We start from the raw sequence: 16,374 nt of genomic DNA on the forward strand, positions 1-16,374 counted from the left end.
AAATAGAAATAAAGTCATTTGTATTGTTTCAAGTGGTTGGCAAGCCTAAAATGCATGTTGATGTTTACAATGTTATTCACACTGCCTTTGACTCTTTATCTCACTTTTCCACTCCCCACCCCTGCTGTCTTGCAGAAAATACAGAAGAAGATCCACCCTGAGGTGACAGCACCATGGGCTGAGGAGCCAGGAAAAATGGAGAAAGTGTCTTGCTTGGAAAATGGTCTGGCAGGTCTTCAGTTACTAGATGACCCAGAAGCTCCTCCCACAAGTGATCAAGAAGAAGGAAAAAAAATCCACATTCGCATACAAAAGTTCACACAAATGTTCACATCTACAACTGTCAAAAAGTGTCAACAACCCAATGTTGGACAACAATCCAAGGAAAAGCAACTGAGGCACAACCACAGTGCTTTCTGCAAATACAATTTAAGAGTGGGGGGAACTAGACACAAAGCCCACAGTGAATGGCTCTACACCCACACCAAGTCCTACAAAGGCAAGCTGGTCCAGAAAAGCAAGGAGCTGTTGCCTCAAGAGCTTACGAAGAGGCCACAGGGCAAGATGCACTAATAGGAAAATTGGGGTGGTCTACCTTGGTGGCTGTGGGGACCGGGGCTTCGGCTTCTCCTTGTCCTTCTCCCGGTCTTTGTCCCTGTCCCGGTCTCGATGCTGCCGGTCCTTCTCATCTCGTTTGGCTCTCTCTCTCTCCCACTCCTCTTTCCTCCGCTGCCGCTCCTTGTCCCGCTCACGCTCCCGTTCTCGCTCACGCTCCCTCTGTCTGCGCTCACGCTCTCGGTCACGCTCTCGTTCCCGCTCCCGTTCTCGTTGTCTGTTCTCTCGCTCTCGTTCCCTTTCTCGTTCCTGGGTTAAAAATCCAAATATAGACGCCAAATTACACAACATTTGTTAGAAGTGCAGAGAAAACAGGGAGCAGGCAAGAGGATGCTCTCAGGAGGCCATTTAATTCCCAAGTCTCTCCTTAAAACAAGTTAGCTGTGCCTGACAGCAAAGACCTGCCACTAGGAGACTAAGGCAAGAGGATCTCACACTCAAGGCAAGCCTGGGTCAAGTGAGAGCCTATCTGAAAGGCACTGACCTAGTATGTCCAAAGGTTTAATTCCCAGTACCACAAGATACATAGACACGTGCACAAGAAAATACATGTTAAAAACAGGAATGCATACAACTTAAGAGTGAAGTTACCCACAACCAAATAAATCCAGAACTTCGCCAACACCAGCCTGGTATGAACTCTGTACTACAAGACCTCCCATGGTGACCAGCTCATTCTTAGGATGGAGGTCTCAATGGTTATCTACGCGGGCAGGCCCACAACAGAGTAACACAGTTCTTTACGAACACTGTCTTGTAGGAAGTGTGTATACCCCCTAATGCAATGGCCTGCCAGTGACTTGTTTTCCTGCTTTAATAGTCAACATAAAAACCTAAGAAGTAGTTCAATCACAGCACAGCTGACAGGCTCTGGGCCTTTGGAGACCTCAGGAGACACGGTGCATACTCCTGTGCCATTCTTACCATCTGTGTCAGTAGACGCAACAGAACAGGTACCTACCTGTACCCTGTATCCTACCTCCAGAGGGAAGCTGTAAGGTTATGGTTCTGGGATATGGGGTGGGCTCTTGGGGATGCCACCTCCGTTTGGTGCTGTGACAGTTCAGAGCTGGCATATAACTTCTATAAGTTATGTGTGACAGCACATATCTGCTCAAGGGCTCCTAATAAGCCTTTCCTTGAGCAGACTTTCCAAGCAGGCTGACAGTGAAGATGGAATGGGCACTCTGGATGGGAATGGTCTTTATATACACTAGGTTTTTAGGAATATTCACCACAGCAATACGGCAAGGCCAGCCAGGGCACATTCTGAACTAGCAGGCTAGATGAACAAGAATGGTGCTACAGGTGAGGACATTACTCAGGAGCTTTCCAAGAGAGACACACTCATGAGGGTGATAGTCTCCTGAAAACTGGCAAAAAAAAAAGCAAGCAAATCTTACAAAACCATGGCAAAAACAATAAATCCAAGAAAGGCCACCAGATGTCAGACTATCACAAACTTAGCCCATGGCTCCCTACATGACCAGCGTGGTCTCATATCCAGGACCTGTGGCACCATACATTTTGATACCCAGGAAATATACCACAGGAAGGATTCACTGCCGCCAGGTGAGGAAGCACACACCATTGCTTATATGGCTAAGGCAGGAAGATTATGAATTTGAAGCTAGCCTAAGATACATAGTTAGACCTCATCTAAGGAGGAGGAGAGTTTTAACATGTGGGTCATACTTACGCGGTAGTTATGATACGGCTCTGCTTCTGTATACTGCACCCTGAAATTCTCGTACTGTCCACCACGCCAAAAACGCTCTATCTCATAGTCATAATAAGGATCTGCATAAGGCTCAAGTCTGTAAAACAGGGCCCAAAAGAAGGAAATCATATCATTTAAGAATGCCACAGCAAAAATTCTACATAAAAGACAAGCTAACAGGGCTGGAGAGATGGCTCAGCGGTTAAGAGCATTGCCTGCTCTTCCAAAGGTCCTGAGTTCAATTCCCAGCAACCACATGGTGGCTCACAACCATCTGTAATGAGGTCTGGTGCCCTCTTCTGGCCTGGAGGCATACACGCAGACAGAATATGTATACATAATAAATAAATTTAAAAAAAAATTTAAAAGACAAGCTAACAGAAGCCAACCCCACATGATGGAAACAAAACACCATGACAAAGTGGTATCTACAGCTAAGAACACAAGGCTGTCAGCATCAGGATACCCACTATCACTGTAAGTATACGCCAATCTGGGGAGAAAAATCCCTGTGAACCTCCACAGCTGAAGAAGACAAAGACAAACCTTCTGTATCCAATAAGATAAAAACATTCTTCCTCCCCCACCCCCAAGACAGGATTTCTCTGTATAACAGCCCTAGCTATCTTGGAACTTGCTCTGTAGACCAGGCTGGCCTCGAACTCTGAGATTCACCTGCTTCTGCCTCCCAACTGCTGGGATTAAAGGAGTGAACCATCACCACCACCTGGCTAAAAACATATTCTTGAAAGTACTTTAAGGACTGTCAAGATGGCTCAGATGGTGAAACACTTGCTGAACAAGCCTGATGATTTGAGTTTGGTCCAAGAAAACCATAAACATTAATTCCACAAAGCTGTCCTCTGACTCCCAACACGTGCAATGGCACTCTTACCCACACACCACACACATCATTGCACATACACACAAAAAATAAAAACACAACACACAACAACAGCAGCAGCAGCATCTTTAAAACCAAAGCTGGAGAGAAGCATGGAAGGATTCCCTGAGCACTGGGATACTGTGGAACCCGTGACCACATGCAGGTGTGTGCGGGCACTAAAGGCAAGATTGGCAAAGTAGTCCAGAGAGGTGGGAACGCAGCGAAACTGTCTCCATCAGCCATCCTGTGACACTATACCTAAACAGCCCATGACAGAGCCAGTTCACACAACCATCCACCCACTCACCTCAAAAAGGCAGAACGAAGGACAAAAGCCTAACATGGAAACCTATGTCCTCACATAGAGCTCACCAGCTAATGAGGAGGCAGTATGCATAGAAGTCATTTACAACAGCAGAGGAAGGGTGCTTGGGATGACACATATTCAACCAGAAATGCAGATCTCACTCCAGAAAGTCCATAAAGAGGCAACTAAGTGAGAAGACATGACAGGGTACTCCGTATCACCATGATGATTTATCCTGGACTGGGACATAAGCATATCCCAAGTAAAAAACCAATGAGCATATTCACAGGCTAGACAGACATGCTGACAGTCTGGTTCACATGAGAAAGAGACACAAGCCCAGCTAAGGAGACTCCACAACAGGGAAGACACCTGAAGCATGGGATGAGGCGAATGAGCTCCAGGATTTTATGTGCTTCATTTAGTGTGGGAGGAGAGCAGGCCGGACACACGAGGGTGGGGCCTCTCAGTGTCCCACTGAACAACGTGGACACCCGACCACTCTCACTTCAAAACTTCACCACTGTACTGTGAGAGAGCTTACAATCTAGGAAGGCTGGAATTAGCTAAAAGCAGAATAACTCTAACAATGTAAATGAACTCATGAAAATTACAAACTACTTACTTTCAGAATTCTCATTCAGTATTTCTGAATTTGGTAACTCAAATCATAGACTGCAAAGCTATGCCATACATCAAAATTTACTTCTTCACCCTCCTAGTGGATCTCACCTGGGCACGCACTGACCCAGCACCTGCCCTACCCGTTGAAGAAAGAGTTCCAGGGCCGGGCGGTGGTGGCGCACGCCTTTAATCCCAGCACTCGGGAGGCAGAGGCAGGCGGATCTCTATGAGTTCGAGGCCAGCCTGGTCTACAAGAGCTAGTTCCAGGACAGGAACCAAAAGCTACGGAGAAACCCTGTCTCGAAAAATCAAAAAAAAAAAAAAAGGAAAAAAAAGAAAGAAAGAGTTCCAGGGCAGCTGTGGGTGTGTGTGCGTGTATGGGGGCAGACAGTGGGCAGCTGCGGCTAGGCAGTGGTGCTCATGCACAACTACTTATTCCTTCTTTATATACCTTTCAACCAATAAAGTAATCAAAAATGGCAGATAAGGACTGTAGAGAAGAGTTTCTACAAGACTAAGACAGTGATTCGACAGCAGGGCTATAATGCATCTTCATGTCCTAAGGCCCCCCCTTGTGGCCCATCACCTTCCCAATGAGGACGGAGTCCCCAGTGAAGAATCAGAGGAGTAGTACCTTCAAAGCCACACTGTCCCCTGGATCTGACATTAGTCCTCAGAACTATATAACTCCTCTGTTGAGGATTTTTTGTTTCTTTTTTTTTTTTTTTGAGAAAGGGTTTATCTGTGTAGTTCTGGCTGCTCTAGAACTCTCTCTGTAGTCCAGGCTGGCCTCAAATTCAAGAGATCCGTCTGCCTCTGCCTCCCTAGTGCACCACCACTCCCAGTTCTGTTGAGATTTGTAAACACCATCACTAAATGTCTGAGGCAGGGACTGAAGAGGTAGCTCAGTGATTAAGAGCACTTGCTTGCTGCTCTTCCAGTGGACATGAATTTGGTTCTTATTTTCATGCTGGGAAGTTAACAACAGCCTGTAACTCCAGCTCTAGATCCAGGGCCCTCTTTTGATCTCCATGGACACACACACATAAACATAAATCCCTCCCACCCCAGGGTTTCTCTGTGTAACAGTCCTGGCTGTCCTGGAACTCACTTTGCAGACCAGGTCCTGCTTCTGCCCTCCCAAGCACTGGAATTAAAGGCATATGCCACCACCACCCAGCTCATGTGAGTCTTTTTAAAAAACCTCAATCCCCAAGTAACTGAGGAAGAGGTGAGGAGACGAAGGCATAGAATGAGCCTGTAAGAACTCTGGGAGTGCACCCAGAGGTAGCCTCCCAGCCCGGGACTTATGTATCTCCTCCGCAGAAGCCCCAGGGACCTGTGTGTGTCTACTCCTGACAGGACTTAAATGGGCAAGGGCAAGCAGAGGATTCCTTACGTCGTATCTCTGACATCTCTCGGGACCCTAGAATTCCAATCTCGGAAGACGTCGTTCTCCTTGTCAAACTCGCGATCATCTTCACCAATGGTTACTGTGAACCTTTTTTCTTCAAAGTCAGGCTCCTGCTCTTTCCGAATGGTTGCTTTTTTTAAAACCTAGCACCAAAAGAAGATAGACATCAGTGTGAAATAAAGATCTCCAAGGTCACTGGGAGAAACACAGGGAACCCGAGACCCGCAGCAAAGCCCAACACCAATGCCAAAGGGTGTGGGCAAACACAGGACTCCAGTCTTCTGCAGGCCTCAGATTGGTCTACACAGGTCTGCTGTGAATTATTTGTATAAGTGAGCATCTAGGATTAGCACAAGGGCCCCAGAAGACATGTAAGCAAGGCCTTTATTTCAATCTCCCTGTAAATGAACTGAGAGAACTTGGGCACTAAGAAACCGAGGCTGGATGTCAACAGACACTGGTTCAAGGTGGGTGTTGGGAGCCACAGTGGGCAGCAAAGGGAGGACTGAGAGAGCAGACACTGGGTCTCAGGAGGCAGGAGGCAGATTAACAGAATGGCAGGGTTTGTCTCACTGCCCAGGGTAATGGTCAGAGACAATTAGTCTTTTGGGCTGCCCATGACACCTTAAAATGTTAAGTCCGTGTCCAGGAAGAGTCTCTGGCCTACTGAGATTTGCCTGTGACTGGGTCTAACATGAAGAAATGGCTAAATATTATTTCTCCTTCTCTATTAAGCCCAGAAATAATCTCATAGCTTCTGAGGCGTCACTGAGTTTCCACTCTCTCTGGATCAACGTTCTGCCAGCTCTGCCAGGCTCACTAGAGGGGTCACTACTGTGCTTTTTTTCTTCCCATGTGCATTGAATTCTTACCTCTTTTGCATGTCTGAGTCCGCGTTCCCAGGCACTCTCTGTTGGAGGTTCTGGAGGGGGTGGAGGCAAAATTTCATCAACTACTGGCCCACCCTATTAGAAAATGAGAAGAGAAATATTAAGGAAGTACTTAAAAACATATTAAGATAAGGAGCAAACACTTAAAAGACAAGCCAGACAGCCACACACAGCTAGCTCTTCTGCCCAACCACCCGCATGCCCTGGAACATCCAAGGCTACTTCTACACAAGCACAAGGAGCCCTGAACAGGTGCTCTTTGACTCTCAGGCACAGGATGCCTGTTCTATAAGGAACACATTTGTCTTCAGCCTGAGATTCTGACACAACTCAGGGTTCCATCTGCTGGAATGGAAGAGGAGCTCACGCACCCAAGGGTTGGCAGGCATCAATGGGTGAGGTCCGAGAGGCGGGGCACCGTTGGGTGGGAAAGGTTCAGCTTTGGTGATGAGGGAGTAGTTCCCCTTGTCATTCACTCCAGGGTGGATAAACCTACAGTTCATTCCCCAGGTGCAGTTCCCTAGGGAAACAAAAGTCCAGTGAGAAAAGATACCAAGAGCGCAACTGTTGGAAGGCAGCAGTTGGGATGCTTACTGAGAACTTGGGAAGCACCCATCAAACTATTTCTGCTCCCACAGGTCACTGAGCCTTTTCCTAGAGAGCCTTAGGCCAGTAACAGCTCAGCCTACTTCTCCCTCTGTGTACACGGTATCTTACCACAGTCCTACAGTGGTGAGCAGGGCTGGTCTGGGCCAATGGGTCTGCCAGGCACTTCGAGGAGATACCATTTCTTGATGAGAGTCCCTGCCTGGACTCCCAGGGCCTATTCATAGTCACTTTGCAGGTTCTATATCTGTGGATTCACCACCCACAGATCAAAAATATTCTGTGTTGCACTGAACATATAGAGACATTTCTGTGTCTTCACCCTTAAACAATACAGTATAAAAAGGACTGACTTACACTGTGTCCAGGATTTTAAGTTATCTAAAGAGGGCTTAAATTACAGGGGAGTATGTGTTACACCACCTTGTAATAGGGACTTGGATATCCTCAGATTTGGCATCCATGGATATGTGGGATCCAATCTCCCATGGATACCACGGGACAATTGGTATATCAACTGTCTGATCACTGATAAAAGCAGAGAAGCCAGAAAGTCTCTAGAGCTAAGGCAGAGGCAACCCTAGAGCCTCAAGGGAGCTTCAGCAGATGCCAGCCTGAACATTCATTTTGACTCATGCTGAGGTGGAAATCAATGGGAGGCACAAATATACCAGATCTCTGCTGATTCTGTCCCAGAGTAGCCCTCTCCAAACCACTTTAGAATTATTTCTGGTTCTTAAAAAAAAAAAAAATGTGTGAATAAGGGAAAGCCTGCAGAGAGGGCTCAGCAGTTAAGAGCACTGGCTATTCTTGTAAGCCTTGGGTTCAGTTCCCAGCAACCCATCCAGCAGGTAACAACTGTCTATAAGCCCAGTTCCAGAGGAGCTGACACCTTCACAGACACATGGCAGAATATCAATGCTCATAAAATAAAAATAAAAAATAAATTAAAATGCTCAGTGACTCCTATGTACAAGCACCACCTTAAGTACTATGTACACACTACTAGAAGTATCTAAGATTTAAACACACTTCCTAGCTTAATACATATAATCTTTTTAAAAAAATTTATTTATTTATTAAAAATTTCCACCTCCTCCCCTCCTCCCATTTGCCTCCCACTCCCACTCCCCCTCCGGTCCTAAGAAAAGTCAGGGTGCCCTGCGCTGTGGGAAGTCCAAGCCCCTCCCCCACCAATCCAGTTCTAGGAAGGTGAGCATCCAAATACATATAATCTTTTTTTTTAATATTTATTTATTTATTATGTATACAATATTCTTTCTGCGTGTATGCCTGAAGGCCAGAAAAGGGCACCAGACCCCATTACAGATGGTTGTGAGCCACCATGTGGTTGCTGGGAATTGAACTCAGGACCTTTGGAAGAGCAGGCAATGCTCTTAACTGCTGAGCCATCTCTCCAGCCCCCCCCCCTTTTTAAATATTTATATATAATCTTAAAAAAATTAAAAAGACAGGAACCAAAAGCTACGGAGAAACCCTGTCTCGAAAAATCAAAAAAAAAAAAATTAAAAACTATATTCAGTCTGGAACAGATATTTTAGTTGAACATTTCTGCTAACAAATCATATTTTCCTTTATGTAGTTAAGTAGAAATAATCACTTAGTGCCTCAGAAAAAGGCAAATTTCATCTTTAAATACCATGACAACTGAAGCCTGAATTAAAACTAACTAAACACAAACAGCATATCAATCTAAAACAAAAAATATACTCAAATTGTTTCCCTGCAAACACAAAAATGATAAAATACTTTTTTTCATTCCTGAAAGTATTTAAGATTCGCAAAAGTAAGAGGAATCTGGACCTCTGAGTCCCAGAGCTGAAGACAGATGCAGACACCATCCACTTCTTCACGATCAACACCTCTCAACCTTGTTTACATAATTAAAATGTAACAAAAAAGGGGGCTGGAGAGGTGGATCAGCACTTAAGAGCACTGACTGCTCTTCCAGAGGTCTTGAGTTCAATTCCCAGCAAACACATGGTGGCTCACAATCATCTGTAATGAGATGTGGCGCCCTTTTCTGGCCTGCAGGCAAAATACTGTATACACAATAAGGAGTTGGTTTAAAAAAAATGCAATAAAAGCTCATTATAGAAAGTCAGAAAATACAAAAAAAATCAAGTATATGATTTATACCTAAAATGCATTCCCAGTTAGCAGAAAAGTAGGCATTTATTATTTGTTTTAAAATGTCAAAACCAAACAAAAAAATGCAAATCCAAAACTCAACCCCACTGTCAAATCTCACAGTGAAACCTTTGGGCAGAAAGAAGAATATACGCATGGGAGGGAGAAGCAAACAACAGAGGAAAGGAAAGGGGGGTGGGGTGAGGTGCAGTGTCATTCCTGACAGTGTCAGGATGACAGAACCCAGTTCTCAGGAAGCTAAGTTAGGTCCCTGCTGAGTATTAACCCTTGACCACCTAAATAATGACAATGGCTCCAACAACAGCCACTCCACTACACGGCCTTAGCAGATATCCCCTCATTTAAAATGAATCAAATGATCCATGATCATTGACAAATGATCAAGGCGTAAGGGAACCCCGTAAACTGCCTTTCATGGGGGCGAGGGACATGCACTATTATTGCTGGGACCGTGAAGAAATGCCTTCAAGGTACACTGTCCTTACCTGGTGCATGGAACTCAGGGCCTTGTACACATGAACAAAGCACGTTATTTATTTATTTTTGGATTTTTCGAGACAAGGTTTCTCTGTAGCTTTGGAGCCTGTCCTGGAACTAGCTCTTGTAGACCAGGTTGGCCTCGAACTCACAGAGATCCTCCTGCTTCTGCCTCTCAAGTGCTGGGGTTAAAGGTGTGTGCCGCCACCACCACCTGGCGAAAGTACGTTATTGTTGAGCTACATCCCTAGCCCTATGTTTTACTTGCTCTACTATCAGTAAATGTGACTTCCATAATTAAAGAAGAAAAAGAAAACATGCGGAGTGTGTGTCCTGTCCGCCCATCCTAATGACCTGAGTTTGGTCACCACAGGCCGCTCTTATGGACTGTCCTGAGCGCCACATACATTTGTTCTGTCCCCTAAAAACTTAATTTCTTAACTAGAAAAAAGGAAAAGGAAGCAAAAATAAAGGTATTTTAGATGAGTATAGTCATTTGCTTCTGACTGTGCTAAGAAACAGGAGGGTGGAGACTAGGAGGCTGGGTGGGACAGTGTAACTTCTGAATTTTGTTTTGTTTGGGACAGGTTTTTACTATGTTGCCTTGGCTGACCTGGAACTCACTGTGTGTAGAAAAAGCTGGCTTCAAACTCAGACAGATGCACCTGCTTCTCCTTCTGAAATGCTAAGATAAAAGGTGTAGGCCACCGACACCTAGCTATTTCTGGAAATCAGAAGGCTATCTACACATGGGGTATCAATGGAAAGAAATGTTCTTTTTCTTAACTGGTGGTTCATATCTCAGCAATTCTATTTTTATGCTTGGGTAGATACTATTTTTTTATTTAGGCTTTTTTGAGGTAAGTGTTTCTCTGTGTAACAGTCCTAGCTGTCCTACAACTCACACTATAGATCAGGCTGGCTTTGAATTCACAAAGATCCGCCTGCCTCTGCATCTCAAATGCTGAGATTAAAGGTGTGTGCCACCACCCAGCCAGAAACGAGCAGACCTTTAAGCCTGTGATTTGTTGGCTGGACTGGTTATCATCAGTTGCATGATCACCACCACAGGCAAAACACCTGTCAGAACAGCAAAGATAACTTTACAACATCCACCCTTCCAGACAAAACACTGGTTTCCTTCCAGAGCGCACATTCTGACAAAGTGGCCCTCTTTCAGTAGGCCTTGGTTTCCTTTTCAGCTAGTCTAAACAGCTGCAAACAGCTAGTAGATACAGCCTGTGTATAAAAGTCAAAGTGCTTCACTGGGTTTTAAAAATCTTGAAGCCAGGAGGTGGCGATGCAGGTCTTTAATCCCAGCTCTTGGGAGGCAGAGGCAGGTGGAGCTTTTGAGTTCAAGGCCAGCCTGGTCTACAGAACTAGTTCCAGGGCAGGCTCCAAAGATACACAGAGAAACCTTGTCTTGAAAAAACCAAAAATGATGACAACAGCAACAACAACAACAAAAAAAACAGCAACAACAAAACCCAAACTCGTTAAAGTCAGACATGGTGCTGCACGCCTTTAATCCAGCACTTGGGTGTATGCGTGTGAGTGTGACAGAGGCAGGTGAGTTTGAGGTCAGCCTGGTCTACATAATGAGACTCTTATCTCAAAACAATAAAAAAAAAAATCCCTGTCAAAATTTATTTTGTTCTGACAGGCAAGTCTGGTCTTTGCATATGCATGCTCACAGTAGGAGTGCCTTACTTACCACTAGTTGCATATCACTATGAAAACTGCCTAATTTCTGAGTCCCTGAATGGTTTCTGGGACTCCCAAAGGCAACAGGCCACTCTGAGACATGACATTTTATACACATGAAGAACACAGGGATCCAAAAGTGAGCAAACACAGCTAAGATGCACAAATGGCTATAATAAGCACATGAAAAGGATGTACATCACAGAACATTAGAGAACCAATGACTCAGACATCATCAGACACTGGTAGAACTGAACGAATGAAATGGGAAAATTAAAGGGCACAGCCACAGTGGAGCTCCTTAAGGGGTTTAACGCAGTGGTCTTGCACTCAACTTGCAGACTCAAGGCTCTGAGTTTCATGCCCAATGTGCCCTCTCCTAAATCACCATGTATTGTGCAGCTCTGCTTCCAGATCAATCAACTCTGGCTGGCAATCAAGAACACCCTCACACAAGTTTTTGAGTAGTTACATTTTCATTTCTCTTGCACAAACACAGAGAAGGGCTTGCTGTGGTATTATGAAAAAGAATGACCCCCATAGGTTTATTTGTTTGAATGCTTGGTCTCTAGTTAGAGGAACTGTTTGGGAAGAATTAGGAGGTAGGGCCTTGCTGGAGGAGGGAGAAGACTTTGAGATTCAAAAGCCCAGACCAAGCCCAGTTAGCTCTCCTACTTGCAGACAAAAGTTCTCAGCTCCAGCTCTAGTACCATGCCTGACTGCTCTCTACACTGTGATGTACACAGTCACCATCTGAAACTGGAAGCCCCAACAGACTCTTTTATTCTTACAAGTCGCCTTGGTCATGGTGTCTCATCATAGCAACTTAAAGTAACTATGACAGAAGGTAGTGCCAGGAATGGGGCTACGGCTGTGATAGACCTAACACGCAAGATTTATTTATTTATTTATTTGAGAAATATGCAAGATTTTGGGACCTTGAACTAGATTTTGAATATTGTAAACGGGGTTTATGGGCCATCCTAATAGGAGCTTGGAAGACTACTAGTAGTGCTGAGAGCAATGTGGACTATAGAGGCCCAGCTCAAGAGGTTTCATATGGGCACAATATTAACAACTGGGCTACAGAGCATTTGTGTGATATTTTGGCAAATAATGTAGCTGCTTTTTGTTCTAAGAATCTGTCTGAGGCTAACTTGAAGAGCTGTGGAATTTCAGAGGCAGAGGAAATTCCAAGACAGCCCTTAGAGTAAGAACCCACCCAGCTAGTCTTACAATATGTGAAAAGGCCAGAGGAATTATGGTTCCTAAAGAGCAACAAATCAAGTTTATACAAATGCAATTTAAGGAGGGGACCAGGCTCCACCCCAAGCAGGCAGCCAAACTTGACAGCATGGGTTCTGGCTTTGAAATCAAGGATACAGTAAAGGGGCTGTGGAATCTTCTATGCAGTCAAGGAAGAGTGGCTAAAGCCAGGCGTGTGGTAGGTAAGCCTCTGCACAGAGGCTGGAAGAGGTTATGGAAGTGAAGCCTGGATTGTGTTGAATACCCCAGGAGGATGGAGGTACCAAAGCCTTGGGAGTTCTGCCAAGGAGAGCTAATGTAGACAGGGGGTGAAACAAGCCCAAAAAAGAGAAGTGTGCTTCAGTCAGCAAATCTGGAAGGACAAAGCCAACTAAACTCTTTGACATCAGACATAAACTATACAGTAGTTCTCAGCCTTCCTAATGCTGTAGTACAGTTCCTCATGTTATGGTGATCCCTAACCACAAAATTATTTTTGTTGCTACTTCATAACTGTAATTTTGCTGTTATGAGTCGTATGTAAGTATCTGTGTTTCCCAACAGATATTTACCTAAGAAAGGTTAGCCTGACCCCTTTTGGGGTCACAATCCAAAAGTTGGAACTGCTGCTTTAGATTGTTGAGACTATGAAAGACCATTGGGGACTTTTAAAATTGAAGCAAATACATTTTGCATGATATGGCCACAAACCAAATGCGGCCAGAGAGTGGACTAAATGAGGTGATTTGAATGAACCTCACAGGCCCATATATTTGAATGTTTGGGCTCCAGTTGGTAGAACTGTTAGGGAAAGATCAGATGGATTAGGTGGTATGTCACTGGGAGTAGCCTTGCAGGTTTCAAAAGTCCGTAACATTCCTGGTTAATGCCCCTCTCTCTCCCTCTCTGCCTCCTACTTGCAGATAAAGATGTAAGCTTAGTCACTACTCTGGAGCTATGCCTGTCTGGCACTATTCTCTGTCATTAAGTTCATGGACTCATCCTCTCAAATTGTAAGCACCAACAGAACTTTTCTATAAGTTGTCTTGGTCATGGTATCTATCTCATCACAGCAACTTAAATTACCTCAGACACTTGCTGAACTATATAGTCATTCTATCCCTTACCTTTTGAGGAGCTACCATTGTTTTTTACTCTCCTACCAGCAGTGTGCAAGGATTTCACAGGTCTACATTCTTTTTTTTTTTTTTTTTTGTTTTTGTTTTTCGAGACAGGGTTTCTCTGTGGCTTTGGAGCTCGTCCTGGAACTAGCTCTGTAGACCAGGCTGGTCTCGAACTCACAGAGATCCGCCTGCCTCTGCCTCCCGAGTGCTGGGATTAAAGGCGTGCGCCACCATCGCCCGGCACAGGTCTACATTCTTGCTAATACAGCAAGCTTTGCTTTATTTCTAAAGTAACTTATCTCATTATTGACAGGGTCTTTTCTTTCTTGAGTCAGTATCTGTAGCCCTGGCTGGCCTGGCATTCAAGAGATATGTCTGCCTCTGCCTCCCAAGTGCTGGGATTAAAGGTGCACACAACCAAGTCCAGCTGAAGATTTGGTGGTGGGGGGGGGGGTGTCACGGCAGGTATGTATGTGCACTCCCATGTTTGAGTACAGTATTTACAGAGTCCAAAAGAGGGCATCAGATCCTCCTAAAGCTCAACTTATGGGCAGTTGTCAGCTGCCTGACATGAGTGCTGGGAACTAGACCGGGTCCTCCAAGAACCATACTTGCTCTTAATAAATGGTTTCTTTAGCCCTATCATAAGGATGATAAATCAACTGATTTCAACAGAACACCAAGCTTATAACTTGTAGGCAAACAAAAAATTGCATCAAAATAACTTTCTTGTAATGATGATAAAGAGATCTCAGATAACTGCAAGCTCCATCATTTTTTCCCCTTCTGTATACCATAAATAGGATGAGAAAAAGGGAAGCACTGGTTAGAAACACCCTGGATGGAAATGTTACCACCTTCAGGTTCCTACCCTTACTTCCTTCGATAATGGACTATGATATGAAACTGTAAGCTAAAATACTACCCCCCCCCCCCCGTGCTTTTGGTAATTGGTGTTTTTATCAAAGCAATAAAAACTCTAAGCTGCTTCCCACTTCTTGACTGCAGAAAACTCCCTCTGGCATAGTCTCACTTAGAAAAACCCAAACACAGCTTAGTGTAACCACGGTGCCTACCCAGTGTGATGATTCAGGCAACAATCCCATCCCAGTGTATGCGGATGTCTCACAAAGAGCTGGTTTGCATTTCCAATACATTTCATCTGTTCTGTGCTTGGTAAGTTCTGAGAATTAAGCCAGGGTGTGAGTCTCTGGCTCTTGCTCCAGAGACTCCATGCTGATGTTGCCAGCCTGTCCCAGGCAACTGGTAAGCTTCTGAGCTGCAAAGGCACTGTGCAGCACAGTCTGAGAACAGTACTGATGAGAACCAAGTACGGATACATACTACATGCTGATTTTTGACACTATAATCTACGTGTCTGCAGAGGAAGACTACATTTATTCCTCATGCCATTAGTTCAAAAGGGTCTCCTGCTTGCACTTATATTTCTTGAAATACTAGCACTTTGTTTTGTTTTTTGTTTTTCGAGACAGGGTTTCGCTGTAGTCTTAGAGCCTGTCCTGGAACTAGCTCTTGTAGACCAGGCTGGCCTCCAACTCAGAGATTCGCCTGTCTCTGCCTCCCGAGTGCTGGGATTAAAGGCATGTGCCACCACCACCTGACTGAAACACAGCACTTTAAACATTAAAGTGTTTGAAGAATTAAGATGTATATTACAGCCTTTCATTCTTAGGGTGCTTGGGTCAATGTCAAGTGAAGGTCACCTGTGCACCCCACCCCCAATGTACAAAATTGACTGTGCAACTTATATCTGCCAACTATTTTTAGTTGGCATCCCAAGAGCATAATCCCAGAGAAGTGAGCCTGAGCAGGATTTTCATGAATGTCCCATCACCAGGGAATCTCTTGGCCTTAGGGACAGGGCTGTTTGTGGATCACTCTTGGACACAGCCTTCCCCATGAATAATACAGGATTCCACTGCCCACCTGTGGAAATTCCTGTTCTTCAAGTGCAGGGCCATGGCTTTAACCTGCATCTCCTCCCCAGCTCTAACAACACTAAGGAGGATAGGGTCACAGCAGCTCTGTCCCTCAAGCCTCCTCCCTGTTGGCGTCCCAGCTGTGCTCTGGATCCAGGAGAAAGAAGTCTGGCCTCTGGCGCAGGGGACTTTAAGGCACAACAGAGAGTGAACACAGGATATTTTGTACCTTTAACCTGGCCTCTGAGTGGTATGGAATTTGGTATTGGTGGAAGAAGAGTGGATAATGGTGTCACAACATCTGGAAAAGAAGTACAGGAAGCTCTTGTGAACTTAGACTGCACACACAGGCTGGCCAGCGAGCAAAGTCATCCACGCGCAAGAGAAAACACCTTCCTATCTGTCCAAGGAAACTGCTCAATGAGAAATATACCCCAAACACTGCAGCACATCCAAGCAAATCTTGCAGACTGGAGACTCTTAATTTCATTTCTTTCTTTCTGAGACAAGGTTTCTCTGTGTAACCACCCTGGCTGTCTTGGAACTCTCTCTGTAGACCAGGCTGGCCTTAAACTCAGAGGTCTGCCTGTCTTTGCCTCAAGAGTGTTGGGGTTAAAGGCACATGCCACCACTGTCTGGCCTTAACTTCA

The 16,374-nt window shown here is 44.9% G+C and overlaps 1 protein-coding gene across 5 annotated transcripts in view; it reads right to left on the minus strand.

The window, feature by feature from the left end:
* The window catches only part of Zc3h18 (zinc finger CCCH-type containing 18), a 38,423-nt gene that overhangs the window by 13,313 nt on the left and 8,736 nt on the right, over positions 1–16,374 (minus strand). For 4 of the 5 annotated variants that reach the window (XM_041650601.1, XM_041650597.1, XM_041650599.1 and 1 more), the window contains exons 4-9: positions 15,954–16,025; positions 6,828–6,976; positions 6,439–6,531; positions 5,552–5,709; positions 2,315–2,432; positions 596–864 (exon numbers count right to left, since the gene is read on the minus strand). In XM_041650601.1, coding sequence (XP_041506535.1) covers positions 596–864; positions 2,315–2,432; positions 5,552–5,709; positions 6,439–6,531; positions 6,828–6,976; positions 15,954–16,025 — 859 coding nt within the window. The remainder of the gene's footprint in view (positions 1–595; positions 865–2,314; positions 2,433–5,551; positions 5,710–6,438; positions 6,532–6,827; positions 6,977–15,953; positions 16,026–16,374) is intronic. The other variant, XM_041650600.1, reaches the window with a different exon arrangement.

Source organism: Microtus oregoni, unplaced genomic scaffold, assembly GCF_018167655.1.
Source record: "Microtus oregoni isolate MIOR12 unplaced genomic scaffold, Mior012 000004F_ref0000308, whole genome shotgun sequence".
NCBI lineage: Eukaryota > Metazoa > Chordata > Mammalia > Rodentia > Cricetidae > Microtus > Microtus oregoni.